This window comes from Protopterus annectens, chromosome 10.part0, assembly GCF_019279795.1.
Source record: "Protopterus annectens isolate FY-2018-M chromosome 10.part0, PAN1.0, whole genome shotgun sequence".
NCBI classification, from domain to species: domain Eukaryota; kingdom Metazoa; phylum Chordata; order Ceratodontiformes; family Protopteridae; genus Protopterus; species Protopterus annectens.
This window is the reverse complement of record NC_056744.1, coordinates 638,332,859-638,351,203: the sequence shown is the minus strand read 5'-3', so window position 1 is coordinate 638,351,203 and position 18,345 is coordinate 638,332,859. Positions and strand designations below refer to the sequence as shown.

Below are 18,345 nucleotides of genomic sequence, written 5' to 3'. Positions count from 1 at the left end.
ATCACAGGCAATGTTAAATTGTTAAGGTTATAGGTAAAGTCAGTATTGGGGCCAGGGTTTGGATGAATGTCACAGTCTAGGAGGGAATGTTGCTGGGGATATAGTAGAAATATATGCTACCTCCCTCCAGTCCTCAGATCTCGTTTGCCGCAGCTTCTAAAGCATCAGGTTATGAGCTCTTGGCGTTTTTTAGGTGAGGAATTCAGGAGTTTTTCTAGTCTAAATTCTAGCCTTTTCGGTGTGTGTGCGTGTATAATAGTCCCTTAGTTTAGTTAAACAAATTTTTAGTTAATTTTTGTGGTAAAATCTAGTGTTTTCCCTCCCCCTTTTTTTGTGTGTGTTAAGGTGTGTGTTTCAGTCATGGCTGAAGGCCCCAAGGCCATTTTCTCTAAATGTGCTGAGTGCATTCTCTGCCTGTGGGTAGCCCACTTAACATCGGGCTGCCAGATCTGTGCGGCCTTCAACCCTCGGGCTGTGATGGACAGGAGGAATAAGTTAATCTTGGCGGGGCTCTTGCCCCCGGATTCTTCTTCCTCCTCTCCCTCAGTGGCACCAGTCGCGGCTGCGACTGTCCAGCCTTTAGCTTCTCCTCCCCTGGGACTCAATTTCCCGCTATTTCCCAGGGAGAGGGAAGCTCTTCTAAAAAAGACAAGCATAGAGAGAAAGAGAAGGACAGGGACAGGCATAAGAGCCATAAGCGACGGGCCGAATCAGCCCCTTCGTCTCCGCCACCTAAAGTGCTTGTTTTCCCCCGCTAGTGTTTCCAGGTCTTCCCCCTCTCGGCTCCGTTCTCCACGCTTCATTCCGGAGCCGGAGGAGGAGTCCTGGTCACCCTCGAGGTCGTCTAGGCTGCCTTCCCGGCCTGCCTCAATGACTTCTTCCAGGTCCACCAGGAGTTTGTCCGACGCAGATATGGACTGGATGATGCGCTGATTCCTGCAGGCCCAATGCAGATGGGAGTGCTCCTGCCTCTCCCCCCTCCGGGAGAGAGCTCGGCCCCTTTCTTTGATCCAATTGCTCCTTCTCCAATCCACTATAGGGTTTCGGAGCTGTCGGATCCTAGTCGTCTCAGTGCCGGGGAGTCTACGCCGATAGTGGTTGTCACTTCGCCGGCTTTACCCTCGAGCTTGTCGGGTCATTGCTCGGATCCGAGCTGTCGGGGTCGAGAGATGAGCTTCGGATACGCAGGGGTGAGTGTGTCTTCGGCTCCGTTGTTGTCGGAGCGCACTTCCCTTTCGGGTCCGATCGCTTCGGCTCCGACACCGGTCCTCACATCGGAGCCGAGGGGACTACTCTCGAAGCCGGGGAGAGTGGTTCACCTTCGGCGTTTGACGTGGTGGAGAGGGTCCTGTTGAGTTCGAAGTCCACGGTCCGTACTACAGATCCACCCTTCACTCCCTCGCAAATGGGCCTGTCGTCCATCATCCGGCCCCAGGGACAGCCTGCGTCTGCGTCCCAGTTAGTTCCTGTAGAGGAACAGGACCCCGTTGGTGAGCCCTCCTCGGACAGTCCCGCCGAGGAGGTTCCTCACAAATGAAAGTGCAAGAGGAGGCACTTGGACTCCCCCGAGTCCCTCACAGAGGACACGGACTTGAAGGGGAAGGTTCCCCCACGTCACCCCCAGAGGACATCTCCTTTGGAGACATTATGGAGATGCTGCATATTAGAGGGGGGTGGTCAGCCCAAAAACCTTCCTCAGATGTGTCTGTGTTTCTGGAGGCGTTTGACGCAGGCCCGTCTACCTCCTGGGTGTCCCTCCCGGCTGACCCCTTGGTAGATTTGATTACTACCAGGGCTTGGAAGGAGCCGGACACTGTGGAGCCAATCCCTAAGAGACTGGATAAAATTCTTAGTCCCCCTTCTCCCTCGTGGAATAAGGGTTCCCCAGTGGATGCCATGGTGGTGGCGGCTGCCACTAAGAAGGAACTGGCACAAGAAAGTTCCTCGGTCCATCCTCCTGATAAGGAGTCTCGGACAATGGACCGCATTGGAAAGCGGATGTTTGCTTCAGCCACCTATTCTATAAGGGCGCTGAATTATCTGGCACACGTCATTAGGCTCCAGCGGGATCTGATAAAAGAGTACACTGGGTCTCCCCCAGAGTCCATGGCGGCTGAGGACAAGCGAACTTTCTCGGCTCGCATGGCCACTCTAAAGTCAATATCAAACACTTCTATGCGACTCCTCTCCCATGCCACAGAGGGGGGCGGCTAGAGCCAGCGGAGCAGGAGTCCCCCTGAGGCGCCATGCCTGGCTCCGTCTTTGCGACTTTGTAGAACCCTTCAAGGCGTCCTTCACTAACGCTCCCTTTGACAGTTCTACACTGTTTGGCAAGACCGTCCGCGACACGCTACTCAAGAGCGAAAAAGACAAGAAGACTCTGTCTGCCGTCAAAATCCGCTTCTCTGCTCGTCAAAGGTCCTTCTCAAGGAACCAGAGAGGTCAAAAGAAGATGTGGTTCCGAAAATCACAGCAGTCCTGTCCCGCTCCGGACCCTTCGTCCTTCAGAGGCAGGGGAGGACAAGGTGGACGCCGGCCCAGAGGCAGAGGGGGGCCGAAGAATTTCGGGTCGAGAGAACCCTTCTCCGACCGACCCGCTAAGCAGCCCTGAGGGGTTGCCCGACTGTCCCTCTCTGGAGGCAGTCGGGGGGGGGGGCATTTTTCGGAGCATCTAACAAGTTGGGAGTCCATTACTACAGATCGTTGGGTGCTCCGAATAATGCTCCGAATAATATCCAGAGGTTTCTCTATCCCCTTCCTGAATCTTCCCCCGTTAGAGGCACCTCCCCAATGTCCCACCCCATCAGAGGGAGGCCGCTGCTTCAGAAATAAAGAAATTATTAGAAAAAAGGGCCATCCAACACGTCCCCCCCTGAGCAATCTGGGTTGGGCAATTACTCCAGGTTCTTTTTAGTGCCAAAAAAGACGGGGGATTTAAGGCCAATCCTCGACCTGTCAACTTTGAACCTGTTCATTGCCAAAGAGAAATTCCGGATGGTTACTCTGCAATCTATTCTCCCCCTTCTGCAGGAGAACGATTGGATGTGCTCCATAGACCTCAAGGATGCGTACTACCACATTCTCATGGACAGACGATCCAGGAGGTATCTCCGCTTTCGGCTCTGGGCCAGTCATTATCAGTTCAGGGTTCTTCCGTTCGGCCTCACCACAGCCCCCAAGGTGTTCACCAAGGTCATGGCAGTTGTAGCAGCCCACCTGAGACTTCAGAGAATTCAGGTCTTCCTGTACCTAGACGACTGGCTCCTCACCGCCCCCACCTGGCATCTACTCTTTTCCGCCAGGGATTATGCTTTGCTCTTGGCCCATCACCTTGGCATTACCATAAATTTCGAGAAGTCTTCTCTGCATCCTGTTCAAGTTCTAGATTTCATAGAGGCCAGGATAAACACTCCAGTCCAGGGCCTTTCTGACAACGGACAGGTTGCGCACCTTGTCACTCCATGTAATAGCACTTCTACAGTCCCCCGGCCCCACCTGCAGATTTAGTCCTGAGAGCCCTAGGATCCATGGCGGTGGCCATCGGCCTTTCACCTCTTGCTCGACTGCACATGAGAGTCCTGCAGTGGACCCTTCAGGTCCAATGGTCCCTCCTTCTACACCCTTTGGATTCACCGATTCCCCTGAGCAAGGTTTGCAGGAGTTCCCTTCTCTGGTGGCTTCATTCCCGAGAGCTTCGGGAGGGGAGACCGTTTGTAATGCCTCTACCCCAAGCCACGCTGACCACAGACGCTTCTCGCCTTGGGGGGGGGGGCATTGCATGGGCAGGACCGTCCAAGGCACATGGACCTCTGTAGAGACCGGTCTGCATATCAGTGTTCTGGAGATGAGGGCGGTGCTTCTAGCGTTACTAGCCCTTCAGGACCTTCTCCCTCCAGGGACGGTTGCAATTCAGACAGACAACATGGCTGTAGTCTGGTACATCAACAAACAGGGAGGAACCAGGTCTTACCCTCTTTGTCGAGAGGCCATTAGAGTTTGGGAATGGGCGATTTCTACCAACCGCTTTCTGATAGCAATGCACATTCCGGGTTGGTCCAACATTCTAGCGGGCAAGCTGAGTCGCTCTATTCTCACACCTTACGAGTGGTCTCTAAACCCCTTGGTAGCGAAACAGATCTTCCTCAGATGGGGTCAGCCTTGCTGCATTCTCTTCACGTCACCTTCAAATGCGAAATGCAGCAAATTTTTCGCTCTAATTCCCCCACAGAGGGAGAATCCTAGGGATGCTCTGGTTCATGCTTGGCCACCCAGACTTCTTTATGCTTATCCTCCTCTTCCGCTAATGACAAAATTTCTGCAGAAGGCTCGTCGGTTGGGGAGCAAAATAATCCTCATAGCCCCATTCTGGCCTCGTCAGATTTGGTTCCCATATCTGAAGTCTCACATCATAGCTCCTCCTTGGGTCTTAGATCCCATTCCGGATCTGATTTCTCATCCTTCGGGATGGCAAACTCTGAACCTGGACGACCTCAAGCTCACGGCTTGGTTGATCCAGTTCCACTGACGGCTAGGACTCCCAGTATCTCGTCTTCTGTAAAAATTATTCTGGTAGCGGCACATAAACCCTCTACCAGAAAAATCTACAACAGTAAATGGAAGCGTTTTTCCATCTGGGCCAAGGATAGGAATTTGGATACTTTCTCGGCTCCCATTACAGCAGTTCTTGAATTTCTGTCTCATATTTTCCATCAAGGGGCCAGTTCTTCTACTGTGAAGGTTCAGATGGCTGCCATTTCTCATTTCCACATCGTGGACAACCTTAAACCCTTAGCTTCCGCTAAGATTTGCAAGACCTTTTTGAAAGGCACTTTTCTCTCAAGACCTCCGGTCTAGAAAGCGGTTCCTCCATGGGACTTAACTTTAGTTCTCCAGGCCCTAACGGGTCCACCCTTTAAACCCGCAGCTTCCGTTGACTTAAAATTCTTATCCTGGAAGACCGCCTTCTTGATTGCAATTACTTCAGCCAGGAGGGTGTCTGAACTTCAAGCCCTTTGTACGAAACCCCCGTACCTGGTTTTCCATAAGGACAGAGTATCTCTCAGGACTAATCCTTCATTCTTGCCTAAAGTGGCCTCCTAGGCCAATATCAATCAAGTCATCAATTTGCCTGTTTCCTTCCCCAACTTTCAAAACAAAGGGGAATATAAACTGCATTTGTTGGATGTGCATAGACGATTGCGATTTTACTTGCATAGGACAACTGCCTTTCGCAAAGCAGAACAGCTTTTCGTGTCTTTTGCTAAGCCGTCCTTAGGCAAGCCAGTTACGAAAGTTACTGTAGCCAGATGGATATCCCACTGCATCTTAGAAGCCTATTCAGCTTCCGGTAGGCCAGAACCCTTGGGGGTTCATGCTCACTCTACCCATTCTATGGCTACCTCTGCAGCATTTTGGTCAAGGGTTCCCTTAGATGATATCTGTTCAGCGGCTACTTGGGCCTCTTCTCATACCTTCATTTCTCATTACAAACTGGATCTGATCTCTAGAGGTAGGGCAGCCTTTGGCTCCGCAGTGCTCCAGAATATCCTTCCATGAGGACCTCTCAGGTTTTTGGTAGCTGGGGACTCTGTCCCACAGGTTGCTGATCAAATGAAGTTAACTACTTCAGATAAATAAGTTATGTACTCACCATAACGTTTCATCTGAGTAGGTAACTTAATTTGTCAGCAACCAACCCTCCCCCTCCTTCCCCCAGCCTGTTTCGTGATCATTTTCTTATCAGAAGGGTTTCCTTCTGTTGTGTATCAGGTTAGCGTTCTCTTTCGAGTATGTTTGGCTGTTGTTGATTGATAAGTGGCAAACTCGATCTGAGGACTGGAGGGAGGTAGCAGGGTATTATGGGTAAGGGGAGGAGCTGAGAGCTCGGATCTTTTAGCTTGGAAAGCTGCCGGCTTGGATCCAGGTCGGATCCGATACCCACAGGTTGCTGACAAATGAAGTTACCTACTCAGATGGAATGTTATGGTGAGTACATAACTTCTTTTTATACTTTATTGGCTTAGAATGGATGGGTTTCAGGTACCTGTGGGTACAGGAAACTCTTCCAGTCCTAGCCATGGATGCCTCCTGTCCTTGGTGAGATATCTATCTCCACTTAAAGATCTTGCTGCTAATATAGGCCTCCTCTAATCCTGTCAGTTTCTAGTTGGTATGTTAGAGGTGATGAGGAAGCTTTCCACTTTACAGGCTTATGCCTCCAGATGGATATGGTTCTTCAGATAGCTGGAATTGTACTCTACACTGCCCTAGTAAGCCAGCTGTCAGGTGATTCTTACTTCTCTTAGGCACTTTGTATAATTTGGATTTCAGTTATTCTGTGGTTAGTGCCATAATATATTGTGGGGCAGAACTTTCTCAGCACAGGCTCATCAAGAGCTTCTAAAGGGAGTGCTGCATCTGTGTTCTCCTTTGAAGAAGCTGTCCCTCCCCCCTGTGGGATCTGACCTTCCTAAGTGTCAGGCTTGCCTTTCACCAAGGCTAACCTGCAAGTATGATCAGGTGTTGGAAAAACACTTTTTTCCTGGTAGCCATCACTTCTGTTTGAAGGATCTTGTGTGGCAAGTCCTCATGTATAAGAAAGCATATCAGGCTTTTCACAGAGACTGGGTGTCCATTAAGAATAGTACATATTTCCTTCTGAATGTGGTTTCTAAATTGCCCCATAATCAGTTCATTTATATTCCTGTTTTCTCTGTCAGAAAATGGGGAAGAGAATTATTCACCCATGTACTGCCAGCTTATGTTGTGCCTGAAGTTAGTGTATTAATTTAGGAAAACCGAGTATTTATTCATTTTCTTAGCTCCATAAAAAAATGGTTGTAGTTGTTGAGCAAATCCATTCCAGTTAAATTTCCAGCTGCATCATTCTTTGCTATTACTTACCATCCACTGAAAAAAAATTGCAGTCAGAAACCCACCAGATGTTTGTTTGCATGTGCTTTCTTCATGAATGTCTACACTGCATACATCTGAATGCATGAATGTCTACACTGCATACATCTGAATGCAGCCATTTGGTCGTTGGTGTATACCTTCACCAGACGTTATTGTCCATCTTCTTGGGTGGTACTTTATTTTGGGAATTAGTCTTCAAAAGTGTATTCCTTGGTCCTGCAGCTTTTCCTACCCTATTTGTTTACTGCTTGGGAATCAGTCCTATCAAAAGACCCATTATGAAGGCTCCTTGATAATGGGCATGACAAATATGATACTATATTACTTGAGTTATGAAAGGTAACTTCCTGATGAGTCACAGATGCCCAACTCATCAGTCCAGCCCCACTTTGGCAGGGTGCTATAGCTGAAGTTGTGTGTGTGAATTTGTTGATTTGCAGGAAGTCTGCTCACTAGTGGTTATGGGCAATTTGGTCAATTCAGTGTTAAGCTTGTTCAATTAATCTGTAATATCATCATTGTGTGCCCAAGTACAGGATCTTCTGATAAGAATGCCAGGTTGTGATTGAAGAGGATGAACCCATTTATAGGCCCCATCATGAAAGGACTCTTTATAGATCAGCTGATATGATTTATAATGTTTCTATGCTGTGAATGCTATTTACTGTGATCTGACAATGGTTTCTTTTAATTTTAGGTGGTCACCCTCACAACTGGTTGGCAATTTCTACAGAGTGTTTAAATTTGTTGAGTAGTTTAACTCAGAAGCTAGTTGCTTATCAAGAAGCTATTGCTGTGAATGGCAGAATAAGGCACTCGTATTCGAGCTCTGGAGAATCAAGATCATCGTCATCCAGTTCAGGTAAATATCTGGAATATTGGGCAAAGAGGCGGATGTCTTATAGTACTGTTGAAGCAGTTCTATTTACCAGTGCAAATCCAAAAAAAAGTTGAGAAAAAGAATTGCAGGTAGACAATATTTCTGCTTCACATTTAAGCACATCTACTTTTATATGTTTTGAATTTGACCACAACTTGAACTGTTACAATGGATGTAGGAAGACTGAAGTAGTCTTCCTTACTCCTTGTACAGTTGTAATTCACTGAGAACTAGTCGTCTTTCAGAGGGTTGCTACAACAGGAGCTTTTCTCCCTGGGCCTCCACTGAAAATGGGCTCTTTATGGCCCAGTGGACTTCCCCGGTCATCAAACTTGAATAAATTTTGATTAATCCCATCTTACCTTGTATCACTTTGTAGCCAGAAATGGCAAAAACATTGTCTTCCTTCTTTCTTTTAAGTACCAAGACAAGTCTTGTGTGGGACTACACCAGCATACCTTTGCATATCACAAGTGACTGCCCATTCTGTTCAGTTATTATTGACTTGGAGTCTTACACCTATCTGAATTAGAAGTTTTGACTATTCAGTTTTGATTTTTGATAGATCTAGTGTTTTTTTTTTTAATTCTGTTGGTATGTAGTCTTCATGTGTTATTTGCAGTGGCTAAATTGATAAATAAAGATGGAAAACTTTTTTTTGCCAGTGTATCTTTTGCTTTAGCACATATCAATCATTGTCAACAAGTGTGAAAAGGTAAGGTCAGTGAAGGAAGAAAACTCCCAAAATAAATATGTGAACAGGCAGGAGAGTAAAAGTTATAAATTTGTTAGAAATAAGAGTAGAATACAGCTCTCACATAGATTCTGGATCTTCTTTTCCTATGTCTTCATCTGCTGAGACTGGTACATCTGTCCTGCTAACTCTGTATCCAGGAAATCAAAGTTGGTCGTATCCAGGAAATCAAAGTTGGTCTTATCTGTACCTGGAATTGTCAACCGTTCTTGGTTCTTAAATTTAAAATTAAGCAGCACTTTCATAGGCCTAATGATACAACAGACATTAGTATTCTCCAAGGCTGTCTTGTAAGTGAAGGAACGTGGGCTGCAGACATCTTGTGAGAAGAACATGAAAATAAGTACCATTCTGATGATGCTCTTTCATGGACAGAACCATTTCTTCTCCCTTCTTTCCACTACTTGCTATTGACTCAAAAAGAGTGGCAGAGGAGACCGTTATAAACCTCTCTAGAAAGGCCTTCTGTTTAGTCCGTTTTGGGACCAACATTGGTTGGAGTTCAAATTGAGTAATCAAAATCATTTTGGTACCTTTTAATGATTTACAAAAATTGAAGAGATTAGAATCCCTTTCCTTTTATGACTGCACTCAGTTTTCTGACTCCTCTCCTTCAGGACACTAATTTTAATGATGTCATTCATACCACAGGAGAAAGTTGCAGGTAGCCTGTTTTTTGTACATTTCCTTTCCTAAGTGGATGCTCTCCCAAATGTTTCATATCCAGAGTCAATGGGGGAGTTCCTCTACTTTTTAAGGCATTCCAAGACTTTCAGAGTAAGTATTCAAAGCATCCTAATTCTCATCAACTGGCACATCAGTCAGCTAATATGCTGTTTGTTTTAGTAGGAAAACCTTATCGTGAGTGTTGTTAGATCTTCTCTAGAGTTTCTAATGCTCCCAGCTGCACCCTTTACCAAAGGAGGGTACATCACTACACAGGTACAAGAGGAGGATTCATAGCCCTTTTACTTTGTCAGAGGTGGCTCATAATTGTTTCTTAGTTTGTCCTACAAAAGTTTGTTTTTATTGCAATGGAAGGCAATGAAGAAAAACAGCTGGCTCAAGAAAAGAAGGCATTCTACACCATCGTATTCAAAGTCTAAGGCAAGGGTGCAGTTTTATTAATCTGTTACATGGTCTCACTGTCACGTTTGCTGTATTTTAATATGAAAATATGAGGAAAGATGATGTTTCTTTGACAGTATTGCAATATATCGTTTTTATGAACTGTATAAGTATATTTAAGTTTCATGTTAATTGGAGCCCCAGGCATATTTCTTTGTCCTGACAGAGAACCAAAGGAAAAGTTAAATTTGCATATTTTTTTCCAATTGTCTTTTTTCCTTCTAGGAAAGAGGGACAAAGAGTATAAACCAACTTAAGGTTTAATATATTTTTTATTTTACTGTATATTTTAACATTTTGTTAACTGGGAAGTCAAACTTTGGAGGTCATATTTTCAGTAGACTCATAGGGAGAGAAATTGGACAGCAAGAGTAAGCAGCAATATATCTGGTGAGTAAGAAGGAAAGGCAGTTTGCATAACAATATTCAGGACATAAAAAAAAGTAATATTGAAGACAGAAATATTAGAACGCAATGTTAAGATGTAACTTCACAAACGTGAATACTGAAAAACAGGCAAGTGTATAATTTTTACACTCTGTTATACGTAATATAAAACTGCTTTTGATTATAGTATAAATTAAACGGTTAGAAGAGGGCTGATAAGAACAGTGTGAGGCACAAAATGTATGTATAGATTAGATGTGTACTGTACTTAGGTGATGATGATGCATAGTGGTTGACTGGATGACGGTTGTGTTAATGTCAGAGAATTAGGGGATACCATTCATGGCACATAAGTATTCTGAGGCTTCACTGCTTTCTTTGTTTTGCTTCGATCCTAAATTACTGTTATTTTTATGTTTGATAGGATCTAACAGGCCGTAGTTCAGCAAAGATCTGGATGCCTTTTCATGCAAGTTTAGCATGTGGTTTGTATGTGGTACCACAAGTTAAGCAGGTCATCACTTTTATTTTAAGATAACTGTATTACCTTGTGCTTTTCATGTTATGCTTCTCCATAGTTTTACACTTTTAATACCTGGAATATCCTTTCTGCCCCACCTCACCCTCAGTGTTGACTGATACATTCTTAAATACTAAACTAGAATTAACTCTAAATCAGGATTGTAGTATGTGATTTTGGATGTTCATCATTATATCGTTGGTGCAGTAGCATAAAGCTATATGAGCGGTATCCTGTCAAGGATTGGATGTCCGTCTAGTAAATTAAAGCTTTTGGGTGCTTTCCTCATACATGGTACTTCTGAGGAAGCAGTAGGGCATGCAAGCATAAAGGCAGATGTACAGGTGCCAAAAATCATAACTTTCTCGCAATTGAAAATTTCAGCCAGTCTCTTTCTGCGGAAGAGTCTTGGCAGTCAGCTTGTTTAATGTTTTGGGCAGGTAAGTAGCCCCTAGGGGACTTTCCTTCCCTTTTTTGAGGAAAATCTGTGAAACTTTCATCTGTGTCTAGAAGAAAAGGGAAGTATTTGTGTGGAAGGCAGGTACCCTTTAAAGATTCTGAGACCGTCTGTTTCTTTTGTCTGGGAGGGATAGACAATGTCCATCCATGCAAAATTTTTGATCTGAAGTAGTTAACTTCATTTGTGCATCAACCTATGGGTCTTCGGATCCATATCGGATCCGAGCTGGCAGTTTCCAACAGCATAGATCTGAGCTCCAAGCTCCTCCCCCTACCCATAATCCCCTGCCAACCCTACCTAACCTCAGATCTAGTTTGCTGCGGTTTCATCTAGCAGCTCGATCACTGAGTTCCAGGCTTAGCGTCTTTTTGTGAGAAATTTTACCCTTTTTTTCTCCTTTTTTTTTTTGTAAATTTAGTGTGCGTGTGTTGTGTACAAGTTTCCCTTTACCTGTTAATCTTCTTCATAGTTTTCCTTCCCCACCCTCGTTAGTGCGTTAGGGAGTGTGCTGTGTGTTGGGGCATAGCGTGTGTGTTTTCCTTTCAGTATGTCGAGGGCCCAAAAGCTGTTTTTTCTAAGTGTACCGAGTGTGGCCATAAGCTGTCCCCGGCGGATGGCCACACTCTGTGCGTGTTGTGCCTTGGGGTTGGACACCTGTCATCAGGTTGCTCCATATGTGCGGCGTTCAACCCCAGGGCACTTAAGGACCGGAGGACTAAGCTGGTTCTGGCGGGACTGCTGCCCCCGGACTCTGCTTCGGCCTCCGGTCCCACGGTTGCTCCTGCTGCGGCTACTGCCACTCCTGCCTCCCTTCCTCTGGCCGGGACTCAACCTCCCGCTTCGGGCCAGGAGGATAGGGGAGTCCAGGAAAGAGAAACGGAAGGAGAAGCACCAGAAGCGGTGGGCCGAGGCCTCTTCATCGGCCCCGCCGGCTAAGTGGTCTTCTCCCTCCAGGACTTCCAAGCCTTCCACCCCTCGGCTCCGGTCTCCTTCTTTTTCACTGGGACCGGAGGAGGAGGAGGCCCGGCCCCCGTCGAGGTCATCGAGGCAGCACTCCCGTCCCGCCTCGGTGGCCTCTTCCAGATCCACCCAAAGCCTGACGGATGCAGACTTGGACCGGATGATGAGACAATTCCTCCAGGCCCAGCTGCAGATGGGAGTGCTCCTGCCTCCCCCCCCCCCCCCCTCCGGGGGGAGCTCGACACCTTTTTTTGCCCCAATTGCTCCTTCTCCGACCCGCTTCCTGGGTTCAGAGTTTTCGGAGCCGGGTAGCGTCGGCGCCAGGGGGGGGGTGTCGGTGCCGACCGTATCTGGTACTTCGGCACCAACAATGCCCTCAAGTCTGTCGGGTCCCTTTTCTTCGTATCCGAACTCTCGGATCCGAGGGTCTCAGTGTGCCTTCGGCTCCATCCAGGTCCGGAGCATACTGGACCTTCTGGCGGATCGGGGCCGGAGCCAACGCGGTCGGATCAGAGGGAGGGTCTGCTCTCGGATCCGAGAGAGAGCGGCTCTCCTTCTGCATTCGACGTAGTGGAGAGGGTTGTGTCGAGGGATTCCAGACCCCCGGCCTTGGCTACGGCTCCACCCTGCACCCCATCTCAGATGGGTCCGATTTCTGTCAGCCAGTCCCAGGGACAGCCTGCTCCGACATCCCAGGTCGTTCCATTGGAACATGACGTTGCTGGTGAGGTCTCCTTGGACAGCCCCCCCCCCCCCCCCGAGGAGATTCCTCACAAGCGCAAGTGCAAGAGGAGGCACTTGGACTCCCCTGAGTCCTTGACCGAGGACACAGATTTGGAGGAAGGGGAAGGTTCCCCAAGATCACCCCCCGAGGGCTTCTCCTTTGGAGACATCATGGAGATGCTCAGGATTAGGAGGGGGTGGTCTGCCCCAAAGCCTACATCGGACGAATCTGTGTTCCTGGAGGCATTTGAAGCAGGCCCGTCTACCTCTTGGGTGTCCCCTTCAGCTGACCCCCTGGTAGATCTGATCACTACCAGGGCGTGGAAGGAGTTGGACACTGTGGAACCAGTCCCAAAAAGACCTGACAAAATACTTAGTCCACCCTTCGACAGCTCTCACTGGAGTAAGGGAACCCCTGTAGATGCCATGTTGGTGGCGGTGGCCACTAAAAGGGAGTTAGCCCAGGAGAGTCTCGGTCGATGGATCGATTAGGGAAGCGGGTTTTTAGTTCAGCTACCTTCTCAGTGAGGTCACTGAACTATATGGTACATGTCATACGACTGCAGCGAGACCTTATCAAAGAGTATGCCGCGTCGCCCCCGGAGTCCATGTCGGCAGAGGACAAACAGTTGTATTCTTCCCGAATGGCCACTCTTAGGTCTATCTCGAACACCTCTATGCGGCTACTGTCCCATGCCACAGAAGGGGCCGCTAGAGCTAGCGGAGCAGGCATCGTTATGAGGCGACAGGCCTGGCTCCGCCACTGTGATTTCGCGGAACCCTTTAAGGCATCTTTCGCTAATGCCCCTTTTGATGGTTCTGCCCTTTTTGGCAAAACCGTATGCGATACCTTGGTCCAGAGCGAGAAGAACGGGAAGACGTCTGCCGTCGGAGTCCGCTTCTCTGCTCCCCAGAGGTCCTTTTCCAAGAACCAAAAGGGACAGAAGAAGATGTGGTTCCGGAAGTCGCAACAGCCCCGTTTCGCTCCGGACCCCCAGTCCTTCCGCGACAGAGGAGGACAGGGTGGACGCCGCCCTAGAGGCAGAGGGTGCCCGAGGAACTTTGGGTCCAGAGAACCGTTCTCTGACCGGCCCACGCAACAGCCCTGAAGGGTTACCCGACTGCTCCACTCTGGAGGCAGTCGGGGGGGGGGCGCACTTCTCGAGGCACCTAGCAGCTTGGGAGTCCATCACGACCGGCCACTGGGTGCTTCATATCATATTCAGAGGTTACCAGATCCCTTTCTCCCATTTCCCTCGCAATCCCAGACACCTCCCCAACGTCCCACCCGAGCAGAGGAAGGCCGTAGCTGCGGAAATCCAGTGCCTACTAGAAAAAAGAGCCATCCTGTACGTCCCCCCAGACCAGTACGGATCAGGCTTTTACTCCAGGTTCTTCTTGGTGCCAAAAAAGACGGGGGACTTCAGACTGATCCTCGACCTATCCCTCTTGAACCTGTCAGTAACCAAGGAAAAGTTCCGGATGGTCACTCTTCAATCCATTCTCCCCCTCCTGCGGGAGAACGACTGGATGTGCTCTATAGACCTCAAGGATGCGTACTACCGCATTCTGATAGACGATCCAGGAGGTTTCTCCGCTTCCGGCTAGGAGCCAGCCATTACTAGTTCAGGGCCTCTCCCTTTGGTCTCACCACAGCCCCCAGGGTGTTCACCAAAGTTCTCTCGGTGATAGCGGCCCACCTGCGACTGCAGGGCATTCAGGTTATCCCATACCTAGACGACTGGCTCCTGACCGCCCCCACAAGGCATCTACTCTGCGCAGCCAGAAACTCCTTTCTTCACCTAGCGGGCTGGCTGGGGATTACTATCAACATAGAGAAATCTTCCCTTTCTCCAACTCAAACCATAGATTTCATCGGAGCAAGGTTGGACACAAACAGGCGTCTAGCCCTCTTAACTCCAGACAGAGTGCGGACCTTAAGACTCCATGTGCAGGCCATCCTCCTACCCCAGGCACCCTCGGCGGAATTGGTCCTGAGGGCTTTGGGTTCGATGGTGGCCACCATCAACCTGTTGCTGATGGCACGTCTGAACATGAGAGTCCTGCAGTGGACTCTCCAAGTTCAGTGGTCTTTTCTGCAATTCCCTCTGTACCACCCTATTCCCCTCAGCAGGGTTTGCAGAGAGGCCCTCTTATGGTGGCTCCAATCCCCGGACCTCCAGAAGGGGCGCCCCTTTTCTATGTCCCCTCCCCTGACCACGGTGACCACGGACGCCTCTCGCCTCGGGTAGGGTGGGCATTGTGCGGGCAGGACAGTCCAAGGCATGTGGAACAGCACGGAGACCTCTCTGCATATAAATGTCCTAGAGATGAGGGCGGTGCTTTTGGCGTTGCTAGCACTACAGAGCCTTCTTCCCATAGGAACGATTGCAATCCAGACGGACAACATGGCAGTAGTCTGGTACATCAACAAACAGGGAGGAACCAGGTCTTATCCCCTTTGTCGAGAGGCCATGAGAGTGTGGGAATGGGCGATTTCCACCAACCGCTTTCTCATAGCGATGCACATTCCAGGACGGTCCAACATTCTAGCAGACAAGTTGAGTCGCACCATCCTCTCGCCGTAAGAGTGGTCTCTGAACCCAAAAGTAGCGAAGCAGATATTCTCCACTTGGGGTCAACCTTGTTGCGATCTTTTCGCCTCTCCTTCAAATGCGAAATGCAACTACTACTTCACTCTAATTCCCCCACCCGGGGAATCCCCACGAGATGCTCTGGTGCATGCTTGGCCCCCCGGTCTCCTTTATGCTTATCCTCCTCTTCCGCTGATGATGAAGTTTCTTCAGAAAGCCAGTCGGTTGCAGAACAAGATCATCCTCATTGCCCCATTCTGGCCACGCCAGGCTTGGTTCCCATATCTTTGGTCTCACCTAGTGAATCCTCCCTGGATTCTGGATCCCATTCCGGATCTCATAACCCATCCATTGGATCTTCCGACCCCGAATCTGGACAACCTCAAGCTCACGGCTTGGTTGATCCAGTTCCAAGATTAGCTAGGACTCCTGGTATCTCTTCCCAGGTCAAAGCTATTCTGGTGGCGGTGCATAAGCCATCCACTAGAAAGGTCTATGATAGCAAATGGAAACGTTTTTCTATTTGGGTGGAGCACAGAGATCTAGATCCTTTCACAGCTCCATTGCCTGCGGTGTTAGATTTCCAATTAGGACTCTTCGATCAGGGCGCCAGCTCCTCTACAGTCAAGGTTCAGTTGGCGGCTATCTCTCACTATCATGTAGGAAGCGACCTTGGACCATTGATCTCCTCCAAGTTATGCAAGGCCTTTCTGAAGGGTACCTTCTTACTCAGACCCCCGGTGAGGGAAGCAGTCCCTCCTTGGGACTTAACTTTGGTATTGCAGGCACTTACAACCCCTCCCTTTGAACCTGCAGCCTCAGTAGATCTAAAATTCTTATCATGGAAAACTGCCTTTCTTGTAGCTATCACCTCAGCCCGAAGGGTTTCTGAAATTCAAGCCGTTTGTGCAAAACCATCTTATTTGTCCTTCCACAAAGACAGAGTCTACCTCAGGACCAATCCCTCCTTTCTTCCAAAAATTGCATCCGAATTGAATATTAATCAGTCCATTAACTTACCAGTTTTTTTTCCCATCTACCAAAACAAAGGGGAACATAAGTTACATCTGTTGGACCTGCACAGACAACTGCGCTTTTATTTACACAGAACAGCTGGTCATAGGCAATCAGATCAGCTGTTCATTTCCTTTGCCAAATTTAACTTAGGAAAGGTTGTTTCCAAAGTCACACTGTCCAGATGGATTTCTCAGTGTATTCTGTTGGCATATGAAAGTACTGGTCGGCCCGCACCTCTAGGAGTTCATGCCCACTGTACCCGGTCTGTCTCTACCTCGGCGGCCTTTCGTTCTAGACTCTCGTTGGATGATATCTGCTCAGCAGCAACATGGGCTTCATCTCATACCTTCATTAATCACTACAAGCTGGATATTGTCTCCAGAGGGAGAGCATCCTTTGGCTCTGCAGTGCTCCGGAACATCCTTCCTTGACGACCTCCCAAGATTTAGGTAGCTGGGGATTCTGTCCCATAGGCTGATGCACAAATGAAGTTAACTACTTCAGATTAAGAAGTTATGTACTCACCATAACGTTCCATCTGAGTAGGTAAACTTCATTTGTCAGCCGCCGAACCCCCCTCCGTCCCCCAGACCTTCGGATGTTCGAGATGTTACCTTCCTTACGGCAAGGGTATGTAGCTAGTTGTGCAGCTGATTTTTGTATGCTTGTCTAGCTGTGGGCAAACTTGATCTGAGGTCGGGTAGGGTTGGCAGGGGATTATGGGTAGGGGAGGAGCTTGGAGCTCGGATCTATGCTGTTGGAAACTGCCGGCTCGGATCCGATATGGATCTGAAGACCCATAGGTTGCTGACAACCTACTCAGATGGAACGTTATGGTCAGTACATAACTTCTTATTATTTTCCTCCAGGATGATCAAAAGTCAACTCAGCAGCCTAAAAATTTTCCTTGAAAATTAGTAAAGGACCTTATTTATTCAGTTATGAAAACCATCTCAACGTCCCCCTTCCAACCCCAAAGCAAAGACAGTCTGTAAAAGAGGCTTCTAAAGCAGTAGTTCATTAGGTCTGTCTTCACCATCTATGAAGCACACCCCCACTGTGGCCCTCTTGGTGTCTGTCAGATGTTCCTGACCCCTCTGGTGCTGCTCTGAGGGATGCCACTTAGGGTCTGGATCATGGCTCATCCTTGAAGACTAGACATTACAGCAGTTGAGAAGTCAGAATCCCACCTTGTTCTTTCAGAAGGGCTAAATGGAATCTCTCAGTTGTTGGTTAAGGAAGAGGTAGCAGGCTTGACAGTAGAAGTACAGACATCTCTTGCTTTAGGAACACGAGAAAAAAAGGCACAAAAGAATAAACTTATCTCCATCTTCTACCCTTTCTACTATAGAGGCTAATGAAAAGTGGTTTGTTTTGCTTGGGAACTTTTCAAAGCTTTTCTTCTGCTGCTTCACATTTAAAAAGAAAAAAAATCTTCCTCCCCTTAGACAGCGACTCCCTGTCACAGGTGGAAAAGGAAGGACCTGGCTTATGCTTCCCAGGTATCCTGTCCAACTTCTTTGGATTCAGAGACTGAGAATATTTCCTCAGATTCTCCTGTAAAGAAAATGCCCTTTTTAGACACAATTGCTAGAATGAAGGACCTCTTCCATTAAGAAGAAAAATAAATATCAGGCACACAAAAGAGCTGCTACATACTCCTTTAGTCAAATATTCCAAAACCTCAGATATGATTAAGACTGTAGCTGATTTTCCCCTTCTGCAGGGAAGTCTTCTTCTGTTGACATGATTCCTTCAGTGTGTCAAGTAAACAAACATACCCATAAATGATGTTGATGCAGTTTTCTGAGCAGCTGCCATGGATTCTCTTATACTTGTTTGTTTGCATGAGATTGCAAAATCTCCCTGAAGTTGTAAAGTCCAAGTTTTATTTTCAATCTCCCGCTTCCACTGAGGTTTTAAAGTGGCTTGATGAAAGAGGGAAACTTTCCAAAGAGTTAAGCATATTTTTTTTAGTCTCCCATACCAAAACTCAACCAGAATTAT

At 47.8% G+C, this 18,345-nt stretch overlaps 1 protein-coding gene across 1 annotated transcript in view; it reads left to right on the top strand.

Annotated features, from left to right (window-relative positions):
* The window catches only part of NDC1 (NDC1 transmembrane nucleoporin), a 2,145,343-nt gene that overhangs the window by 1,253,353 nt on the left and 873,645 nt on the right, over positions 1-18,345 (top strand). The window contains exon 11 of the mRNA XM_044085460.1: positions 7,613-7,777. Coding sequence (XP_043941395.1) covers positions 7,613-7,777 — 165 coding nt within the window. The remainder of the gene's footprint in view (positions 1-7,612; positions 7,778-18,345) is intronic.